Raw genomic sequence first — 20,574 nt, 5'->3', positions numbered from 1 at the left:
GTACCCCGCCACCACAGACAGCACAGGAGGGTGGCTTTTCCCACATATTCTGGTGAACAGATGCGTTTTTTTCCCTGTGGAAAGCTGGAATGGGCACTGAGCATACAGGACATGAGTGTGGAAGGTCTCAGACCTCCCACCACCTCCACCACATCACGATTAGAACCCATCTGTGGGACCCTTCCCACAGACAGCTCTGCTCCCCCTCGCACACTGACACTGGCTGGCCTCCCCATATCATTCCCAGCCTTGGGAAGGGTTGCCTGGCTTGTCCAAGCCAGCGCTATTTTTAGCCTTTCATCCTTATTTAGCAGCAAGGCCGGCTGGGAGCGTGCAGGCAGGGCAGGGAGCAGGCAGGGACCGTGACGGATGCTGCTGCCCACCCTGCACCAGCAGCAACAACTGTGCCGCTGATCCACTGCGGAGGCTTAAGGGTGAGGAATAAATAGCCTGGATCCTCCCATCCGGGAGCAGGGCTGAAAGTTATTCCTTGGGATTAGTTTTCACTTTGAGGCCCCAGAGCAGCCGGGGGACAGGGACAGGGACGGGGATAGGGGAGAGGCATGGGCATGGCCAGAGCATCATGTTTGGAGGCAGAAGGGGAGAAGAGCCCCTTGCCTTCAGCCCCCAGCATCACATGCTTTCCTTCTTCTCACAACCAGTGTGGGTGAAGGTTTCACTCCCACATTCCCATCCTTCCCCCCTCCATTTTGCTGTGGTGGGAAAAAGGAGAATAAAGGACTGTAAAGACAGGTTAACCCACACCTTAGTGCCTGGAAAAACACAGGCAGGCACAGGAATGACTTGAAATGGCTGCTCTACCTCAAGGCAGAAGCATGCGTGACCTAGGTCCCCACCAGAAGAGTCTGTGATGTCTCTTTTTCCAACACATGCAAGATCCTCTGCAGTTCAAATAGTTCTCTGAGCTGTCTCTTGCATACAAAGCCCCAGCCATGAGGTCTCAGCAGATCTGGCTCAACATCTTCCATTTGCATTGAAGGGAAGCAGCAAGCACAGATGAGTTGATGACTTTGTGAGTTCTATTTGACAAAAGCAAACAGATTGCAAACAATGAGCGGGGTGAAGGATACAACCACAGACCACCTTCTCTTTCTGCCTTAGCTCCGCATCACCACCAGCCAGAGTATCACCTGAAAACCTCCCAGCAAAATCTTCTCCCCTTTTTTTTCCCCCAGTTTGGGTTAAATAATAAAAGAAACAAAATTTAAAATGAATGGTCCCATTGCGCTCATGGGACCACAGAGACCAAGCAGGGTCCCACTTGGATATCCCATGTGCTGGCACCAGCACTGCCTTGTACCCACCCTATCCCACCCAGTCCTTACCAGCTGGAACTGGAGAGAGAAAGGAGACGCTTTAACAGCTTGCATAAATACTTCTCTTATCCATGAGCTTTGGCAAACACTTTAAATGACCATTGGTACAAATTAACTCCAGGCTTGGCCAGCTGTTATCCCATTTACGGCAATTCAGCTGAGCGTGAGATAAACGCTCCTAAGCTCCCTTCTCCAGACAAAGCCCTTGAGATGGCTCCAGCCAGCTGTCTCTCCTTGAGAGAGATGGTGATAACACCAACAAAGACACCAGGGCAAACTTCAGAACAAGACAAAGCTGCCCCAGGTGGGGCTGCCACAAGCTGCTTCTGCTTCCTTGTCTTTGAATGGGGAGAAATCCCCTCGCTGTCATGGTCCCATCACCTCCAGCCCTCTGCAAGACTCCTCAGCCCCAGGCGCTCCCCAGATCTCCAGGCTCTACTGGTTAGGGAGAAGGGGATGAGTTGTTGAAGCTATGAATCCCACCCCTTCAATGCCCTGTAAAGCCCCTGCTCTGCTCCAAAGCAGCTGGACACAAAAGTTTCTGGCTGTTTAAGTGCTGCCCTGGTGCAAGTTATCAGTGTATTGGGGCAGAAGAAGATGAAGCAGGGCTGAGGTGGGAGATCTCAGCAGCAAGGACACATCCCATGCAGCCTGCATAGAAAAGATGGGAGAAACTGAGGAATTGCTAAAATCAAGCTAAAATAAGGGAGTTTTGGGGCAGCACAGGCATGGCCTCAGGCAGGCAGCCACACAGATGCTCCTGTGGGCTGAAGGAAGCATGTAATGTCATTTGGTGTGGCCTCTTCTCCAAAAGTTAGTGATTTATATAAATGTAGGGTTGGAGCTGCCATGGTGAGCACAGCAAAACAGAGCCTGCAGCAGCAGCACAGGGTATGTGGCACTTAGGGATGAGGGTGTGCTCACTCCACATCCCCAAGCTCCATCTCTGCCTTGCTGGCTTCATGCCTCAGCCTAATGTGACCAAACCCACTGCTTTTTCTCCACCATTAGCAAGAGAAACCCTACCCAGAGCCCTGCCTTGCGCATTCCAGTGCACCCCATTGGTGCCCCACAGTTAGAACCAGAAATGACCACGCGCACAAGTGCAAGCTGCTGCGCCTTGGTGCACCAGCAGGATGTGATGGCAGCTGGGCAGGCTCCTCCTCAGCTGCCCACACAGTTGCTTCTGTTCGCAGCCGTGGCCCCAGCGATGCAAATTCAGCCTGGAATACGCATGTGCTTTGTGCCTGCCCCTGCACGCCTTCAGCTCCCAAGTCTGGACCAGGATTTTTCATTACCCATGAAGAGGTGGAGACCAGCACCTTGCTGAGCTTTTTATCCCACAAACCGTCTACTCAGCCCAAATAAGTACACTCAGGCAGGGAAGGAGACTTGCCCCATGTATGAAGTGCTGGGAGAGATAAGAACAGAGACACTTGTGGTGGTTTCTGAGGAGGGGGAGCCGATGCCAGGAAGCTGCTGTGACTCACCAAACTTCACCCAGGTTAAGCAGCACCTACCCAAGAGCATGAAGCCAACTGGTCCCACCAGTCCCCAGGAGGCTTGGGGCCTGCCCCTCACCTTCCCCACCCTCCTATCCTAAGGGTGAGACATCCCAAGTGATGTTTCACAACTTACCCACTCCAGTCCCAGGGTTACCAGGGCAGAAAGAACACCTCCACATCACACGTGATGGGGATGTCGCACACCTCCTCTCCCTTGCTGTGTGGGCAGGAGGAGCAGCGGTGAAGCACCAGCCGTGCTGGCAGCCCCTGGGCCCGCAGGCTGCTTGGACTAATCCCAGGGGATACGTGGAAAATGTCAGAATAGAAACTTGTTGACAAAAACTGGCAGTGTTTCCATATGGGCACAGCCTCGTGACCGGGGTGAAACACTCCTGTTTCAGCAGTGCTGGGTGGCAGCAGTCTTTATTTCAGGTCAGGATGTGTGTTCGTTTAGAAATGTCTGTTCTTTCACTGTATTTAAAGAATATCCCCAGAACCAAAACATTTGGAGGAGCCTGCCTTTCCTCCTGTTAAGTTCTAGACAGGACACTTTCAAACCCATGTGTTTTCCTACCTCTCCAGGACGCATTTCCAAAGTGCAAGGTTTCCTCCTGGAAAAGGGCACCCTGGCTCCAGGCGCAGTATGTGTTTGGGATGCTCAAGAGGGGGTTAGGCAGGATGCAGTCCCCCAGGCAGTATGGACCACAGTGAAAGCCCCCTCCAGCCAGCACAGCTACCCCCATAGCAGATCTGCTCCCAGAATAAAGCACCCCAAAGCCACCACTTGTACACAACCACCCCAGGACAAGCTGAAACCTCATGGGGTGATGGCAAAAGCCAGGATGGACCCTACCTTTGCCGCTCTCCCACGTGGCTGGTGTGGGTTCACCAAGGAAGCACCATGAGGCCGCCCTGCTCCAGCTGAACCCCAGCCCCAGCGCAAGGTCCTGCTGTCCTTTTCCCTTACGCCAAACGGAGCATCCTCAGTGCAGGTGACCCCATGGACACACCAACCCGCAGGACGGGGGATCCTTCCACCTTGGAACGAAGCACCCCGAGGATTGGAGGGCTCGGAGAACCGGAGCACCCCGCCGGATGCCCGCGGCCAGCCCCGGGGGCGGGCGGGCTGCCTCCGGGGGCCCTGCCCTTGGCTCGGGGGTGCAGAGCACCCTCTCCCGGCGCTGCCTGCGAGCAGCTGCGGAGACTTTTTTATTATTATTAATTATTTATTTATTCTGTATTTTTTTTTCCTGCCTGCCAGCTGGGGCGGCTCGTCCCGTCCCGTCCCGTCCGGTCCCGCCGGGCAGCGGAATCCGCTCTCCCGGGGATGCTGCGCTCCGCGCCCCGCGGCTGAGCCCCATGGGCTGCACCGGCAGCGCCCTGCGCTGCTGCCCCGTCGGCGGCCAGGTAGCGGCTGCGGGGCTGGGCTTGGGGTGGGCTTTGCCTAGGGTGGGGGCGTGCGAGGGGTCGGGGCTTTGCGTGGAGCTGGGGTTCGCGTGGGGATGGGGGGTGCGTGCAGCCCCGCTCGCACTGCTGCGGGTGGGAGGTGTGCGGGGGGGTGTGGGTGTGTGGCTCGGTTATAACGGGCTGTGAGTATCCCACCGGGTACAGTGGGAGTTGCAGCCACCTGTGCTGCACCCCTCTGGGCTGTACGCCCCACATCACCCGCGCTAAACTGGGGTGACAGTGCCTGTTGGAAATGCTGGTCCCATATAGGAGAGGGATGGGTTCTCCCATCCTCTGCCACTCTCCCACAGCATCCTCCCTTGCCCCAAAAGTTGTCCCCCCTCTCATGCTGGGTCCCCCTTTGTGCTGAAGGCAACACTTCTTCAGGGGGATGCTGAGTCCCCAGCAGATATCAGTGCATTGCTCTGCACTGAAAACCTCTTGTGGTTTAAGGTCTAGAAATTATCCGCTGCTTATTATTGCACTTTTTTGACGCATTCTCACTTTGCCATGTGCCTTGGGAGGTATTTGAGAGGTTGTGCTGTGTGTAACTGGTGTCAGTGGCGGCTGGAGGGTGGCAGGGGCAGGAGGAAAGCTGGAAAGGCCCCATAGTGCTGGTGTTCCCCCCTACATGGACAGCCCTTTGCAGAGGCAGCTGCAAGAGCTCGGCTGCCCGGGACCATGTGTCTAAAGCACAACCCACTGCTGGGATGTGTGGGGGAGCAGGAGTGGAGCTTGCACAGCCCCGCAGCCAGCAAGTGCCTTTATTTACAGCACTTGCAGCCTTGGCTGCTTCTCCATAGCATAGAAATTAAAAACAAACCCCAAACACTGTTCTCTCTGTCATGGGATCAGACACTTGTGGGCTGGTTTGTGACTGTGAGAAGGGGCACGGTGCAGGCAGAAAACAGCAGCCCCGAAGCTGCAGGTGCTGAGAACTGAAAGGAGGAAATTGAAGTCAGTCACTTGCCCGCAGACACCTCCCTTCCTGCCCTCGCAGGCTCCCCAGCTCCTGTGCTGTGCCTTGAGGCACTGCTCACTGCAGTTTGTGCCCCATAAAACAGCCCTGATGCTGTGACTAAGTCACAAGTTAATCCTGAAAGCAGCGCTGAAAATCTCCTTTATGGCAGCAAGGGGTGAGGGCAGGCATCGGGCTGCTCCTGCACACGTCCTCACATCCTGGGTACCAAAAGGCAGGTGGGAGACTTTCATCCTCCCACTGCTGATGGGTGGACTTGCAGAGGTGGTCCCATGGGGCTGTTTGGGGATGGGGGAGCTGTCAAACCCAGGCAGACCCGGGTGGGCATAGAATCATAGAATGATTTGGGTTGGAAAGGACCTTAAGACCATCCAGTTCCAAAACCCTGCCATGGGCAGTCCAGTTTGCACCATGGATAATGAGCACAACTAGGAAAAGACATCATTGGGCTGGGGGCTGCAGAGGCTTTGGGGCCAGTCCCATATTGGAGGTGACCTTGGGGAGCCCATGCTGAGCTGGATCTGGTGGTGGATTTCATACCAGGCACTGCTGCGTGCCCTGGGGGAGGAGGCTTGGCAGCCTCATTCTTCCCATCACTGGTCTGCAGGGCGATAAGGATGCACAGGAGAAGATGCCACAGACAAAGCCCGGCTCCAAGCTGCAGGCACTGTCCCTGCAGGTCCCCTTTCCTCCATCTCTATCCACACTTGGCCACCCAGCACCACCACTTGCCCTTCAGTCGTGCTCCCAGCGTGAGAGAGGCTGAGACTCCTTCCCAAAGGATCGGGGCTGAGCTTTGGCCGCCTTCCAGTGCTGGGGTGAATTTATTTTGGAGATATAGGAACTATATGTAGCAGCAGGAGCCAGGGAAAGGTCAGGATGCAAAACTCAGGGCTGTCAATGGCATGAAGGCTTTGTATACGGTCTGCGGCACAGATCTGACTGTACGAGAGGTGATGGTCATCTCGTAACACAACCTCAATAGAGGAAAAACAGCAGCAGAGTCAAAGGCAGGTCCCACAGACCTGAGCCAGCGTTGCTGTGACAGAACTGAGCATCTGCTGCAGGTCCTGGGGAGGTTCTATAGGGTCACAGGCAAAATCCTGGCCCCCTTCTCCAGGGCCACAAAGCAGAACCTGGAGCCCAGGAGCAGAGTTGGGATTTAAATGCTCATTTCCTGCCTCTGTGTGATTTCGTTTGTTGTTGCAGGGTTTCATTGCTTAACACACTTGTAAAACAGGAAAGGAGGAAGAAAAATACAGTGCAAAACCCCACCTCATGCTGAAAGCTGAAGCAGAGGCTGCAGCTGCCTCTGTGCGGGTCCTCCCCACCACTGGCATCTTTTGGGATGCCTCAGGTGCGCTGGAAATCCCAGTTAATCCACCCATAAACAGCTCTGCTCCACACCATTAGAAATGTTTAGTTCTAAGAATGTGGGCACTTTTTTTTATAGCTGGAAGGTATTTCTTTTCATGAGCCTCTCCAAAGCCAAAGCCAGAGGTTTCCATGCTGAGACTTTACAGCATAAGCAGTGCTGCCGGTGCCCTGCACCTGAGGGATGTTCCAGACTGCTTCTTCCCTGGGCCAAAGCCATTCCAGATGGAGCAACTCCCAACCTGCTCCTTTCATAGTGGATACTGGGACTGGCTTCCAGCTCTCCACAATGCACGGGTGACACCAGAGGTGTGGGTGCCATGTGCTGCTCTGGAGGTGGCAGTGGAAGGTGCTGCTGTATTTCAGGTTACAGTCATATTTTGCTTTTCACCTGGCTTTGGAGCTCTCATCCCGAAGGACAATTGAGTGCTCAGGAGTGAAATTAGCTCAGGACACTACTGCAGTAGCTCCTAGAGGTAGGAAGGGTGTCTCCATGTCCACCCCATGGACAGTCCCCTGGCACAGCTTGTGCTTTCTATCAGTAAAAACTGTGAGGTGTTTGAGGCTGCTGTGATGCTCCCAGGCTTGCAGAGCCACGACTGCCCCATCCACACTCTCCAGACCCTAAAACCCAGCATGGGACACGGGGTACATTAAATAGCAGGAGCGTGCACATTAGCATGAGACGGGTGAGGGAGGAGGATGGGGACCCTGCAGCTCAGCAGCATCCTGGGGTGACCCATGTTTGCAGGGCAAGTTGTGTCGGGAGTGAGAACAAGCCCTATGAATCCCGACCATCTGGTGCCTCCTTATCCCACTGCCTGGGCTGTGTTCAACACCGCAGCGCTCACGCCATAGAAGGGAAGATAAAGCTGTGGCTTCCCAGAGGCTCGGAGTCTTCCTGACCCTCTCTGGCAACTGCGCTTCCCTCCGGCTTCAGGAGGGGAGCTGCAGGGGAGGCAGAGGCAGGGACCTGTTTGCTTTGCCCCGCTGTTTTCCCAGACCAGGCTCCCAATCTGATCTGTATTGATCCAAGCTCCTGAAGGCTCCAGGGCTGGTTTTGTTAGGGACCGGTGTTCTTAGAGGCTGCTTTGTTGGGTGCTGGAGAGCAGCATCATGTCTGCAGGTGTGTTCTGTGTCCACAATGCATTCGCACCCCGACCTAGAAGCACGACCCAAGGGGTGGCATCAGGGGCAAGATCTACCCTGCACTGGGGAGGCTGAGCTGCAAGAGCAGGCGAGATTTGCTTCTGTCTTCCAGTAACACATAAAAATACATCCACGTCTCTTTTCTTCTTCTCCTCCTCCCCTCCAAGTGACTAAATTAAGCCCGTGCAGGGCTGGAAGGCATCCCACAGAGCTGCGCTGCTGAAGGCAGCTCCCGGCTCTGGGTTCTATCAGCCCCCGGCAGCAGTGGGAGCGTGCGGGAGCCCGCGGGGCCGAGCAGCACATTCCTGTGCTCCTGAGGTCATTGCCTGTGCCGCTGCCAGCCCTGCACAGGGCCCGCAGTGCCTCTGGTTTATGGTGTTTTAGTGTCTCACTCCTGAGCCAAAGCCCGGCTGTGTAAAGCATCGGCTTGTTTGGGATGCCAGGGACCAGGCTGACCCTGAGCATCCCAAGGCAGCAGGGTTAGGGCAGGAGGAAGGTGGCAAGGAAGTACCACAGTCACAGCCAGGCCAAGTGCTGCCTGCTCTTCCCCACCAAATGTTTTGCTGCTGGACCCTATTTTGCATCAGCACCATGTCAGGGGGGTTGTGAGCATCCTTTGGGTTTTCCAGCCAGTGGCTGGCTATGCTGGATTGGAAAGCATCTGGGATGAAGGGAAACAGCTTGGGGCTGCCTGCCAGGCATCCATGGATTCTGGGGGCTGTCAGAGGGCAGGGAGGGACCACTGCTGCTTGAGCACCCGTGTTTTAGGAGGGCTTAAGCATGCCCAACACAAGGTGCCTGCTGCAGGGTGTCCTGTGCCCTGCTTTGTTCCTCTTGCTCCAGCCCCTTCTCTCTCTTAGAGACAGCTAAAAGCCCAGCAGCAGAGGGGACCAGCATCCCAGGAGCTCACGGCCGTGAAGACAGAGCACGGTGAGAAGATGTGTGCCTTCTTCCCCCTGCTGTGCTTTCATATTGTGATATTAATGAAGCATTAGGATGGACCACAGGGTGGCCAGGCTGCACTGGGGAGGATGGGGATGGTGGCTGCAGCCTCTACGTGGCACTGGTGCAAGTGGGCAGATACGATGGCATCCCAGAGATGAGGCATCCCATCCTCTCAGCCAGCCAGATTGTCACCTAATGAGCTGTGTCCTCTCTGAACCTGTCAACATCATCCCAATTAGTGCTAGTTTTCACCAGTGAGATGGGGGGCAGGTATTTGTCCAGTGGGAAGAGGACAGGAGCTGAACCCAGGCCAGGACATTGAGGCAGCCCACTTAGCAGGATGCAGCCGGTGCCGTTCCAGCCACATTTGCATTGCAGCCAATGCCACCCTCTTGCCTGAGGATGGGAAGGAGAAGGCAGCAGTGCCAGAGAGTACAAGACTCCTCCAAGGTCAGGAGGAGGATGAGGAGGAGCGGCTGCAGGCTGCCAGATGGGAAGACACCAAGGGAATCACCCAGGATGGTGACATCCAGGTCAGTCAAACGTGGGTGCTGCTGGGGACGGCAGCTGAGCAGGGAGCATGTGGCCAGCCAGGACTTTCCAGGCATCAGTCATGGACCAGGAATGTGTTGGGTTGAGCTCTCCTGTTTTGTGGAGAAGGAAGGGGATAGGAAGGAGTTAGGAGGCCTGGAATGGTGCTGGTCTAGCAATGAGGCACAGGCGGCTGGGAGGGCCACAGCATCCTTCACATCAGGTCATACAGGTGGGGTTTGTCATCTCCCTGCTTCCCAGGTGGAAAAGGGAAAAGACCTGGAGCTGAAGGAGCAGTTTGATGCCTTGAGGAGAGAGCACACGGAGACCCTGCAAGGTGCGTGCTGGGACAGCAGGGCTCACCCCAGTACTGTGGTTCCCCCCCCAGCTCCACAGCTCCTTGGGGCTCCTTGCCCTGGTGTCCCCACACCAGTGACACTTGGTTCATGTTCGCCCTGCAGAGCTCCAGAGAGCACATGAGCAGGAGAAGCTGCTGCTGGCAGAATCCCACCACAGGTCCCAGGCAGCCTTACAGGTACCTGAGGGGAAGTCCCTGGGGAGGGCTTGAGGACTGTCTGCTGGCTCTGCCATGGTGCCCCAAGCTCCTCAGTGGTCACCTTGGTCCTGGGGACCATGCAGACTTCTCCAGCCCTGGGACTATGGGGGTGCCACAGCCCAGCTCTGCTCAGGAAGGAATCACAGATGTCTCCCACCCTGATTCTTCCCTGGCTGCCCTAGGAGACGATCCAGGCACTGAATTCCCAGCTGAAGTCCTTCCAGGACAGGATGAAGCGGGTGGAGGAGTTCCTTATGAGCACAGACTACAAGAAGCACATTGAGGTGCAGAGAGGGCTGGCAGGGAGGGGACCTGCCTCTGGGGTGCTGGTCCAAAGCTTCTTGGATGGACCCTGAGCTGGGGGGGGGTGGCACAGGGCAGCTGAAGTGGGGAGAAAAGCCCCATCCCTGGGAGGTGCGTGGGCTGTTGGGGTCTCTTGAACACAAGTGATGGGTGAAACATGGAGTCATGTGTGTGGGATGAACCATGGCAGATACCCCAGTGCCCACCCTATAGCTGCCCATGCCCTGTGTTCTGTAGGAACACGGGAGCCCCAGCCCCTTCTGGGAGCAGGAGCTGGAGAGCCTGCACTTTGTCATCGAGATGAAGAATGAGCACATCCATGGGCTGGACAAGAAGCTGCTGAACCTGGAGACCGTGGTGGGTTGAAAGGAAGGGGGGGTCACAAGTGGACTTTGCTCTTTCCATCTTCTCTTTCCACCTGAATCCTATCCAGAAGGTGCAGCTAAAGAGGAGGTGGATGGAGCCTGGTTCCTCTCTTTGAGCAGGGAGGGGATGCGGCTGCAATGCCATCACTTTCTGCCTCCCTCCTCATCCTCATGCCCACTTCCAGGCAGAGAAGAACCTTCTGCTGGAGGAGAAGGTGAAGACTCTGCAGCAGGAGAATGAGGACCTGCAAGTTCGCACCCAGAATCACTTGGTCATGGCAAGGTAAGTGCTAGTTCCATGCACCCCGGTGGCACCGGGGACAAGGAATACATCGGGAATACATCAGAGCCCACAGTGCCATTCACAGATGCTGTTTCCCCACAGGCAGCTCTCGGAGGAGCTCCTGGCTGCTCGTGGAGCACTGGAGAAGGAGGCACAGCTACGGGAGCAGGCGCACCGCGAGAAGGAGGAGCTGCTGTACCGCGTGCTCAACGGAGGGGACGGCTCCCCGTTCCCCATCGCTGCCGGCGAGGTGCCCCTCATCGCCACGTAGCACAGTGCCGGGGGTGTCAGGGCTTCCTTCTGGGTGCCAGAGCCCAGGGCTGCTCTCACAAGTGCCCCACTGCCGGGGCAGGCCCCCGGGCTGGCCCCATCCAACCAAGGGCAATGGAGCATTTCACAGGACGCTTGCGCCTGCCTTTCCCCAGCCCATTCGAGGCACCCTGGCAACCCCACTGCACCATCCCTGCACCCCTTCCTCTGGTGGGAGGCTTTCTAGGGGTAAAAGGGGTCAGCCAGCACACACAGATTGGGCTGGATCCAACCCAGCGCTTGCCTCTGAGCATGGTCAGCATCAGTGCTGCTTGGGGGCATGAGGAGGAAGATGAGGCGGTCACTGGGATGGGGATGAGCACAGGGAAGCTGAGGAGAGCACTGGGATATGGTGGTGGTAAGGTACCTCACTCCTGGGAAAGGAGGTGGCCAAGCCCAGATCTGAGCCACAGAATGGGTGCAGCTGGGTACATCTGCCACCTCCAGCACTGCCCCTGCTATAGACCATACTTTCCTCCCCTCCCCATCACCTCCTCCAACTCCAGCAAACAGCTCCCAGGGATCACTCCTCCATCCCAGGCCTTCCCCAACTCACTGCCACACAGACACCAAGCCCTCCTGTCCCCACTACACATCAGCAGCACCACCAGTGCCATCCTTTCCCCCAAAGCTGGGCAGAGGCTGCATGCCCAGAGGTGCACATCTGGGGAGCAGAGCATCCTCCCAAGGAGGAGCAGGCTTCAGCGGGTCACATCCCCCCCTGCTCCAAGCCAGCACATCCCCATTGGGGAAAATGCTGCCAGCAGGGCTGGATGCACACAAGCACTTTCCACTGGGTGCATGAGCACGGTGAGATGGTCACTGCTCTGGGGGCTGCCACTGGCCTGTCCCCTCCCCAGGGCTGCTGAGCCCTGGGGTGTTTGTGTGTGTGGACACGCACCAGGCCAATGTGCCACTGGCTGTAACAATTACAAGTCTGTAAGAAGCAGCAGCCTCAGAATCCCATGTCGGTGGGTTTGGGGATGGTGCAGGAGCAGCTCGCGGCAGGGCTAAGGGGAACGTGGGGAGGGGTGGGAGCAGGCGCCACAAAACCACAACAAGGAAGCCTCTACTGTTGGTCCCCCTTTTCCTGCTCCTTCCCTCATTTCATTCATGTCAATGGGCTCCTGCACAGAGCAGACCCCAACCCTCCCATTCCTGCCAAGCTGGCAGGGCCCAGCAACTGCTGCTTCCGTCCTTTGTGCTGATCCATACCAGGAAAACAGCAGCTGAACAAGGCAGCCAGAAAGGCAGCAGGGATGTGGGGTCTGGCTCTTACCCTAACCATCAACAGTAGGAAATGAGGGTGCCTGCTGTGTCAGAGTCATGTCCCCCCCCAGGGCACCCACTGCCCCCGACACCCCCATGGCTATGGGGATGGATGGCTCCATCTTTGCACAGCATCCTCAGGGATGCAGCAGGTGCTGTAGCATCAAAGCAAGGGAAACACAGCAGCAAACCCAGCCTAGCTGTGATTGAAGGGGGCAGGATCTCTTGGCAAAGGGAGACGAGGCTGGTGGGTCTGGCACCCTGCTCTGGGCACCTGGTACCACGTCCCAGTGCCCCCAAGGCAGATGCTGCGTGGGACCTGGAGGAATGTGCCTGGCTCTGGGAAAGGGGAGTGCTGGGAACTGAGGAGGAGGAATAAATGAGCCCAGAAAGGGACTTGCCCACCATAAGGGAAAAAGCTGACCCTTGGCATTCATGGAGAGACAGGCAGATCAGGGCAGCACTTAGAAGCCTCCTGCTTTGCTGTGAGCAGCTGAGGGGTCAGGGTGTGCAAGGGGCAGAGGGCAACTGGGAGGCTGAAGGGAGAAGTTCCAAAGGCACAAAAAGTCAACCCACAACACAGTAACAGCAGCAAAGGCTTGTTTGCTTTATCCTCTGCAAACCACCTTCAGCGGCGGGCTCGCCACGAGGATTCAGGGTGCCCAGGGACGTTCACCAGGCTCTGCAGGATGCGACCTTGAGCCCAAAGGATCTCTCTTCCCCCCGGGCACAGGGTGGAGGGAGCCGGGCACTCTGGGACCAGCTCTCCCCTCTTATTGCCCTGGAGCAGACGGGCACTGCACAGTCCCGGAGGGCTCCAAGGTCACTTCCCTGGCTGTGCTTCCCATTGCCTCCCAGGGAGCTGCCCCTTCAGGCTGGTGGCTCGCAGCGCTGTGCCAGATCCCATAGCCAAAGTAAATAAGGAAGCCTGGGAATGGGCAGAACAGGGTGGGGAGACTCTCTCTTCCCTCCCCTCCCAAACACAGTGTAATCACCCCTTCCCTTTGGGCCCCATATCAGAGGGCCGAGTGTTCCCACCACCCTTTGATGTCAAAGTTCAGCATCTCCATCCTCCCTCCACCACTGTACATTAGGCAGCATTAGTGCCACTGGCTCTCAAACCAAGGCTTCACCAAAAGAGGCTGCTACCAGCTCTGGGATGTGGAGGGCATCCAGGCTTACCAATGGCCATCCAGAGCAGGTACCACAGCCAGGCACCCACACTGAGCCGGGCCATAAGGATGCTGTTGATGGTGATGCTGAGAAGGGGCAGGAAGGGTAGGCAGGGGACCTGAAGGGACCAAGCACAAGGGAATGGGGTCATGACTTCACCCAGATGGACCAGAGGTTCCAAGGGCAAGTTCAGTTCTTTGCAGCTTTAGGTAGCTGCCAAGAGGTGAGAGGAAGGTGTGAGGCTCAGAGATCTGAGCTGGGACCACAGCCTGTGCTGGAGAGGGATGTTCTGGAGGGTTTGGTTGATGGGACAGGAGGTACTGCAGGACTTCAGGGGGGAGGCAGTAAACACTGGCAAAACCAACCCAGGGTGTCAAGACCAGGTATCCTTTTACTGAGGAGCAGCTCTGATTTGTGCAACAGGCAGTGGACTCAGGGCTGCAGAAGGTGCCCCTTTGGCCTGTGGAACATGATGGGGAAGAACCAGGCACGGTCCCTATGCAAAACCCCAAGACCAATGCAGCACATTGTGGATGTAGTGAGGGTCTGCCTGACCCAAAGCAGAGAGAACACATACCCCACATGCAATGACACCCTTTCCCCAGGGGGCTGTGGCACTTCCCTGCTCTCCATCCCCCAGGTCCCCCTCCCTGGGCACAGTCCCTGAAGCCAGGCTGTGTGCTCACCATGAAGGATGCTCTCTCCGGGCTCTGAGGCTGCCTCCAGATGAGCAGAGCTGCCACCAGGATCCCCAGGAGAGGCAGAGCCAGGGCAGTGATGCACCAGGCACCCCCGGCACAGAGGCACTGCAGCCCCGTGGTGCTCACCCAGCTCACAGCACACACCAGGGTGGCTGCAGAGGGACCACAGCAGTGTGAGGACAACGCTTCCCCATGCTGATCCCATCCCTCACCCATGCTGCCGTGGTGGGACGGACAAAGGACAACCAGGGGACGGGGCTGGGAGCTCTGCCATGGTGGGTTTAGCTTTTCCCTCCAGGAGAGAGTAGGTTTACAAAGGTCCCATTGGGGCAGCAGTTGTGCTGCAGTCAGGAGAGGGCAGGAGGGAGCCAGGCAGATCCTGCTGCGGGATGGTTTACAGCAAGCAGCAATGCCCTGTGGTTATCTCGTGCTGCCTCCCCATAAACCCCATCCGCCTCTCCTGGGCATACCTATGGCTGTCAGAGCCCAGGCCACTGCAGAGGAGGAACAGGGGGTGGGATGCGAGGGTGGATGGACAAGATGGTCCCACCAGAGCTGCACAGCCAGGAGCTTCCCTGCAGGAGTGCCCTTAGTGCTGGATCCAGGCCGATATCTGAGGAGCAATGTTGGATGTCCCAGGTATAGCCAACATCAGAGGCTGGGTGAGCCCTGTCCCCAGCACTCACCTGAGCAGCAGTACACAGCCAGCCACCAGAGAGTAAGCCAGCAGTGTGCCGATGGACATCATGTCAACCAGGGCTTTCAGGTCAAAGAGGAGGGCCAGGAGCGCTGAGGGAATGCAAAGCCCTTTTCAGCCTCCCAGCAGGGCTGTCAGCACTGCTGCTCTGCCCATCTCATCTGTGCCCTCTGCCCTCCCATATCCCCCAACACCCGCTGCAACTCAAGCACCTCGATGAGCTGGTGATGCTTTGGTCACTGGTGCAAAGCATCCTGCCACCTCCTGCATGGTAGCTCAGAGAGGCTGAATCCAAGGCCAAATAACCTCACCCACAGTGAGGAGAGCTCTCTCTGTGTATAGAGATATTGCTCCAACAGCTACCAGCAAGCTCGGGGGAGCCTGTGTTGTCCTGCTGGAAGAGAACATCCACCAAGCCCTGCTCATGGGTAAGGGGTAACGCAATCACTCACCTGCCACTGCTCCAGACACCAGCGTTGCCACCACTGGGCACTGATGGCGACTCACTTTGGCCAGAGGTTTGAAGAGGAGCCCATCTTGAGCCATCACATACAGGATCCATGGCATGGGGAACATGGAGCCCAAGAGACTGCAGAGAAGAGAGGAGAAGAGGGCAGGAATCTAGGAGATGCCATCCTGCCTTTTGTTCCTTCTTGTGTGGAAAGGGAGCCCCGGTTCATCTGTGTGGCCATGACCTTCTCAAGAACACGCTGACAAATCCATAACCTGCCTCCCCATCACTTGAGGAGCAGTATCAGGGCAGTGATGCCCACAGGTCATGGGGAGCCCTGTGCCCACCAAGACACACCAGCCTGCTCCTGCAGCCACAATGCCACCAAACACCTAACCACTTCCTTTGGGGCTAAAAGCAGCATGGCAAGGGGTATATTGGTGGTGAGGAGGGACCAGAATGAGAGCAGTGGGACTTGTGAGGAAGGGCTGAGGGATTTTGGCCAAGCAGGGCAGTGCGAAGGGACTGGGAATAGCTTCTGGATGTGTTACAGCTCCAGTGAACCTTGCCCTGAGGCACAGAGCTGCCATCAGAGGACTCCCCTCACCTGGTTGTCAGGGCACACAGTGACCCCACAGCCACAGCATGCTTTGCACTGCTCCAACCAATGTACTCAAAAGCCACTGGGAGCAGGCTCATGGTGTCCAGGAGGTAGTAGGGCATCATCAGGGTGAGGGCAGCGGACACCCCAAAGTACGCCAGGAAGCAGATGAGGAGGGAGAGGATGATGCCCATGGGGATGGATCTCTGCGGGTTCCTCACTTCTTCCCCTGGGGGAGGACAAACTCAGCTGTAAAAACAGATTCTCATTCAATGTGCATGGCATGCTAAGAGCCAGCTCAGGCTGGAGAGCATATCCTGTATCCCCCCAGGAAAGAAGGGACACAGGCCTTCTCTCAAGGACATAGAGCTCCTGGGCTCCAGGATTATGGGGACATGCTTTGGGATTAGCCCAGTCATGCCACATGGACTCTTATAGATCCTCCTTTGAGCACAGAGGACAGGAAAGAGCAACAGAGCCAGGAATGTGCCCATTCCTATCCCTACACTAGCTTCTGCAGGGAGAATCACTGCCATGGACCCCAGCCTGCAGGGCAGGGTCCCACCAGCACCTCTCCCCACCTCACTTACCTGTGGTAGCGATGCAGTCAAACCCAACAAAGGCATAGAAACAGGCAGAGGCTCCAGCCAGGGTCCCACTGAAACCATAGGGCATGAAGCCTCCCACCCCAAAGGCACTGGTCGTGTTGTCAGCCACAGACTGGTTCCTGGGAGGAGGAAGAGGCAGGCAGTGCAGAGGGGTCAGTGCAATGAGAGGACCAGGCAGAACAGCCCATTCAACCCGCTCACTCCTCCAGCATCAACCCAGCAGGATGTTGGTTCTTTGACTCATTGCCAACAGGGCAAGGAAAAATGGGATTTCCTGGGATAAAGCATTAGGGGGATGACCCGTCCATCCCCACCACCCTCTGTAAGCAGCACAGGGAGAGCAGATCTCATACCCAACTGCCCATGGCAGGTCCTCCTCCCTGAGCTTCCAGTTGCTCAGGTCACCTTTGATGAAGCCACTCAGTGTGACAAAGACCAGGACAAGCACGTTGAGAGCTGTGAAGACTTTGTTGACTGTGGTGGACTCCTTCACTCCGAAGGAAGGAAGCCCTGGGGACAAAAAGAGCAAAAGTGGCTGAGCATCCTGGATGACACCAAGCCCAGGGTAGACACTACTGGAGAGGGTGGAAAGAGGGGAACAGTGATAGAGTCAGGAGGATCTACAGATTTCCCCAGATCCCCCTTGTATTCCCCATTCTTTGCTCAGGGAAATAGCAAAGCCTCAGAGGGATCAGCACCATCCTGAACATGGGGCGAGGAGCTCATCCTGCATGATGGAGGATGGCACAGGGGGCTGCACCCTACCTGCCAGCAGCACCACCAGGCCAGCAGCAAAGGCATCCGGGTGCTCTGCCAGCCCCACAGAGCTCATGGCTGCATGAGCACCCAAAAACCTCCCCATCTTCTTGCCGAGGAGCTGGTCAAAGGTAGCACTCCAGGCCCAGGCAACACTGGCAGTACCTGGGGAGAGATGATGGCTCCATGGGGTCTGGGAAGGACAGCCAGCAAAGGTAGGGGGATCAAAGGGGCCTCATGCCAATGACATAGGACAGCAGCAGGTTCCACCCAGTGATGAATGCCCACAGCTCACCCACTGTCACGTAGCTGTACAGATAGGCAGAGCCAGCCAGGGGCACACGGGCCCCAAACTCAGCATAGCATACCCCTGCCATAGCAGACACCACGGCTGCGATCAGGAAAGAGAGACGATGCTGGGGCCGGAGCTGGTTTTAGCCAGGATGTAGACACCAGCCCCCAGCGTGCTGCCTACTCCCAAAGCGAGAAGGTCCATGGTGGAGAGGCAGCAGCGAAGGCTGGAGTGCTCTGAGGCAGCCGGGATCTGCTTCCTGCAGGAAAGCATCCTCAGAACAGAGAGCAGCCAACCCCAGCACGGCACCTGCGGGACAGGAGAGCAGCAGGCGTGAGGAGGATGCTGCCCCAGTATAAGATTCAAACCACGAACATTTTCCTTGCAGCTCCCACCATTCACACAGTGATTTCCAGACTCCCTGGCTGCTGCCTGTTTTCTGTCTGACAGAAAATGAGCCCATTTTGGAGCAAGACTGGGCTAAAGTGGCTCTGTTACTCTTATCACAATAAGAAGTGGATAAATGCATTATTAGGGTTCACTAGGCTCTGATTTGTGCTATGGTGCAAAGGGACAAGGACACCTCCCTGTCCCCTGCCAGCTCAACAAGTCCTATTGCTCCAGCAGCATCCCTAAGCAGGAACACAGCCAGCATTGTCCCAGTTTTAACACTAACACTATTTGAAATGCAGAAACAGGGCCAGAGAAGGAGGGGTGGAAGATGAGCTGCTCTTGAAGCAGCTGTTGGCCTTGATGTGCAGCAGGAAAGACCCATCTGCTCAGCTGAAGATGCTCCCACAGCACCAATAACTGTGTCAATGGCACAGCTCAGACAGGGACTGGTCTCCCTGGGCCATCAGCCTGTACAGCAATGCTGTGGCTTACTTGTCACTGACGGAGACGTCAGCCCAGCAGAAACCCAGTCATGCAGTATTAGTGCATCAGACAAGTGATGTGTTGGTACAGCACACCTGGGATCTGCGTGCTCAACCTTCCCCAGGAGCTCCCAGCACTGCAGAAAGGGGGCTGCACGCCTCTGCATCCACACAGTGCTGCCGGGACCTCCAGTTACCCTGCAGCAAGGCAAATTCTGTGCTGCAAATCCTGTAATCTGCTACCTCCATGGCCAGGGACCCCCTGGAAACCAGCACATCCCAGCAGCACTGGAGATCATAGGGCTGTGCAGTCTGTGCTGTGAGCCTGGGGAGGGACATGGACCACTCTGGGGCAGTACCCAGCACCCTGACCCATAGGATGGGATGCTGTAAGCCCTTGTAGCACAGGGAATCCCAACCTACAGGACAACTGCTGTGTCTCCAGGGACTGAAGAGCTGCTGCCCAGGGACAGGCCAACTGAGGCTGCCTTCCCACCCCTGCAGCACCCACTCCCCACCACCAGCCCCACCCAGGGTATCTCACCCTGATGATTTCCCCTTATTCTGCAAAGAAACTACTTACTCCAGCCATCCTTATGGCAAACAGCTCCCACTGTGAGGTGATGGTGAGCACCAGGCAGCCCCAGTCACACTCCCTTTAAATCCCTTATGGGAGAGCCCTGGCCCTCCCCTCACTGACCACCACTCGAGGCTGCACAATGGGGAATCTATGCAGAAATATGTTTCCCACAACGCCTTCCAAACCATCCCCACGAGCCTGCAATGCTAATGGGCTCAGGGGCATCACTGAGGGTTTTAACTGATATGGCAAAGCTGCCTCTGCAGGTGGAAGGGAGAACCACCTCCCTCTGCCCCCATTCTCTCATCTCAATCTGTGGAGCAGGTTTTAGACACAATCGAAGCAGAGAGGAGCAAAAGCATAGCCAGGATGCAGGGGTGCATGCACCTGCAGCTGTACCCAGGCATAGAGGGAACATAGGAAGAGATGAGCAGGTCCACGAACTGACTGCAGCAAGGCAGAGGAGCACAGACCCTGCACTTCCCCACTATTTGGACACTAACACCCAGATTCTGCTCACCCCCTGTCACAGCCCCATTGCAGCATTAGATAAAGAAGCCCTCAATCACCCAAACGCAGCTCACAGCAGAGCAGGCAGCACCACCACCCATCACTGACCCACCCAGACTTGTCCTAGGAACAGGACTGCAGCTCTTAGCCCAAGCATCTGCTCCATCTAAGCATCCAAATTCCACAGCTCCTGTCTTAGGAATAGAAATGACTGCAATGGAAGCAGCAAAACCTGGATGCTCTTCCACAGATACCAGAAACACTCCTAACCCAGGACCTCCTCCCTAAGGGGCAGCATGCAGAGGCTGAGCAGTAAAACGGAAGTACACATAGGGGTGGGTCCAGGGCTGGGCTTAAATAGAGGCCCAGGACTGATTGGGTAGGGGCTTCAGGTGAGGCTGATCAGGGCCAATAAGGAATATAAGAGCCCTCAGACACCAGCAGAACCTTTCTATAGTGTTGCTCCTAGCAATGAGAGGATATATGGGATGCGATGGTGTAGTCTGGCTGTGACTTAGGAGAAGAGAACTAAGGCTGGGCTCTAAGGAGAGGCTGGAAGCTGGTGCTTTGGGTAGGATCAAACTTGGATTTTATTGTATGTAGCACTGAGGCTGAGTATTTGGGGACAGAACAGTCTTAGGTTGTGATGTAGTTCAGCACATTCTCTAGCCCTCAGCTCTCAATGAGCAAGAGCAGAGGAAGAGGACATCAGCTGTGCAGGATCAGAGCAGAGGTGGCTCTAGAGCACCTAAAGCATAGTGGATGCTTTAACTACTAGGTTGCCCTATCTTGGCTGTATGGGGCAGCCCCATATCCCCAGTGAACCCTGTGAGTGTGTTAGCACCTCTGGGATAGGGTGCTCAGCCCACCATGACACAGCAGGGGCACCAGGAGGAGAGCAGGGCTGTTGCCCTGCATTGCAGTGCAGGGTGAACAAAGCTGTGCTTGTCACCCACGCTCTCTCATGTGAGAGAGGTCT

General features: G+C 56.4%; 2 protein-coding genes and 1 long non-coding RNA gene across 4 annotated transcripts; 1 reads left to right on the top strand and 2 right to left on the bottom strand.

Moving 5' to 3' along the window:
* Positions 1–748: 748 nt before the first annotated feature.
* Positions 749–3,983, bottom strand: LOC134159202 (uncharacterized). Its single transcript, XR_009963074.1, has 2 exons — positions 3,810–3,983; positions 749–1,040 (listed from the first exon to the last, which is right to left on the bottom strand). It is a non-coding gene; the product is annotated as an uncharacterized LOC134159202 (long non-coding RNA).
* CCDC69 (coiled-coil domain containing 69) lies at positions 3,965–12,034 on the top strand. 2 transcript variants are annotated; one of them, XM_062609898.1, is made up of 9 exons: positions 3,965–4,249; positions 8,651–8,720; positions 9,114–9,268; positions 9,528–9,603; positions 9,728–9,801; positions 10,005–10,106; positions 10,363–10,482; positions 10,676–10,773; positions 10,876–12,034. In XM_062609898.1, exons 1-9 carry the CDS (start codon positions 4,202–4,204, stop codon positions 11,042–11,044), a joined length of 912 nt encoding a protein of 303 aa, XP_062465882.1. In that variant the 5' UTR covers positions 3,965–4,201; the 3' UTR covers positions 11,045–12,034. The 2 variants fall into 2 exon arrangements, with proteins under 2 accessions (XP_062465882.1, XP_062465883.1); XM_062609899.1 differs by having other exon boundaries at positions 3,966–4,249; positions 10,363–10,486; positions 10,680–10,773.
* Positions 11,784–19,907, bottom strand: LOC134159246 (cationic amino acid transporter 2-like). Its single transcript, XM_062609985.1, is given in 15 exon segments — positions 11,784–12,092; positions 12,626–12,713; positions 13,132–13,279; positions 13,534–13,642; positions 14,211–14,377; positions 14,696–14,838; positions 14,912–15,014; positions 15,375–15,511; positions 15,981–16,203; positions 16,565–16,701; positions 16,936–17,092; positions 17,348–17,503; positions 17,580–17,747; positions 17,750–17,939; positions 19,089–19,907. Coding segments are annotated over 15 exon segments (2,244 nt in total). The 5' UTR covers positions 19,098–19,907.
* Between the last annotated feature and the right edge of the window lie 667 nt (positions 19,908–20,574).

This window comes from Pezoporus occidentalis, unplaced genomic scaffold (assembly GCF_034315485.1).
Source record: "Pezoporus occidentalis ecotype Australia unplaced genomic scaffold, CSIRO_AGI_Poc_V1 ctg142, whole genome shotgun sequence".
NCBI classification, from domain to species: domain Eukaryota; kingdom Metazoa; phylum Chordata; class Aves; order Psittaciformes; family Psittacidae; genus Pezoporus; species Pezoporus occidentalis.
This window is presented reverse-complemented; position numbering and strand designations above follow the sequence as displayed.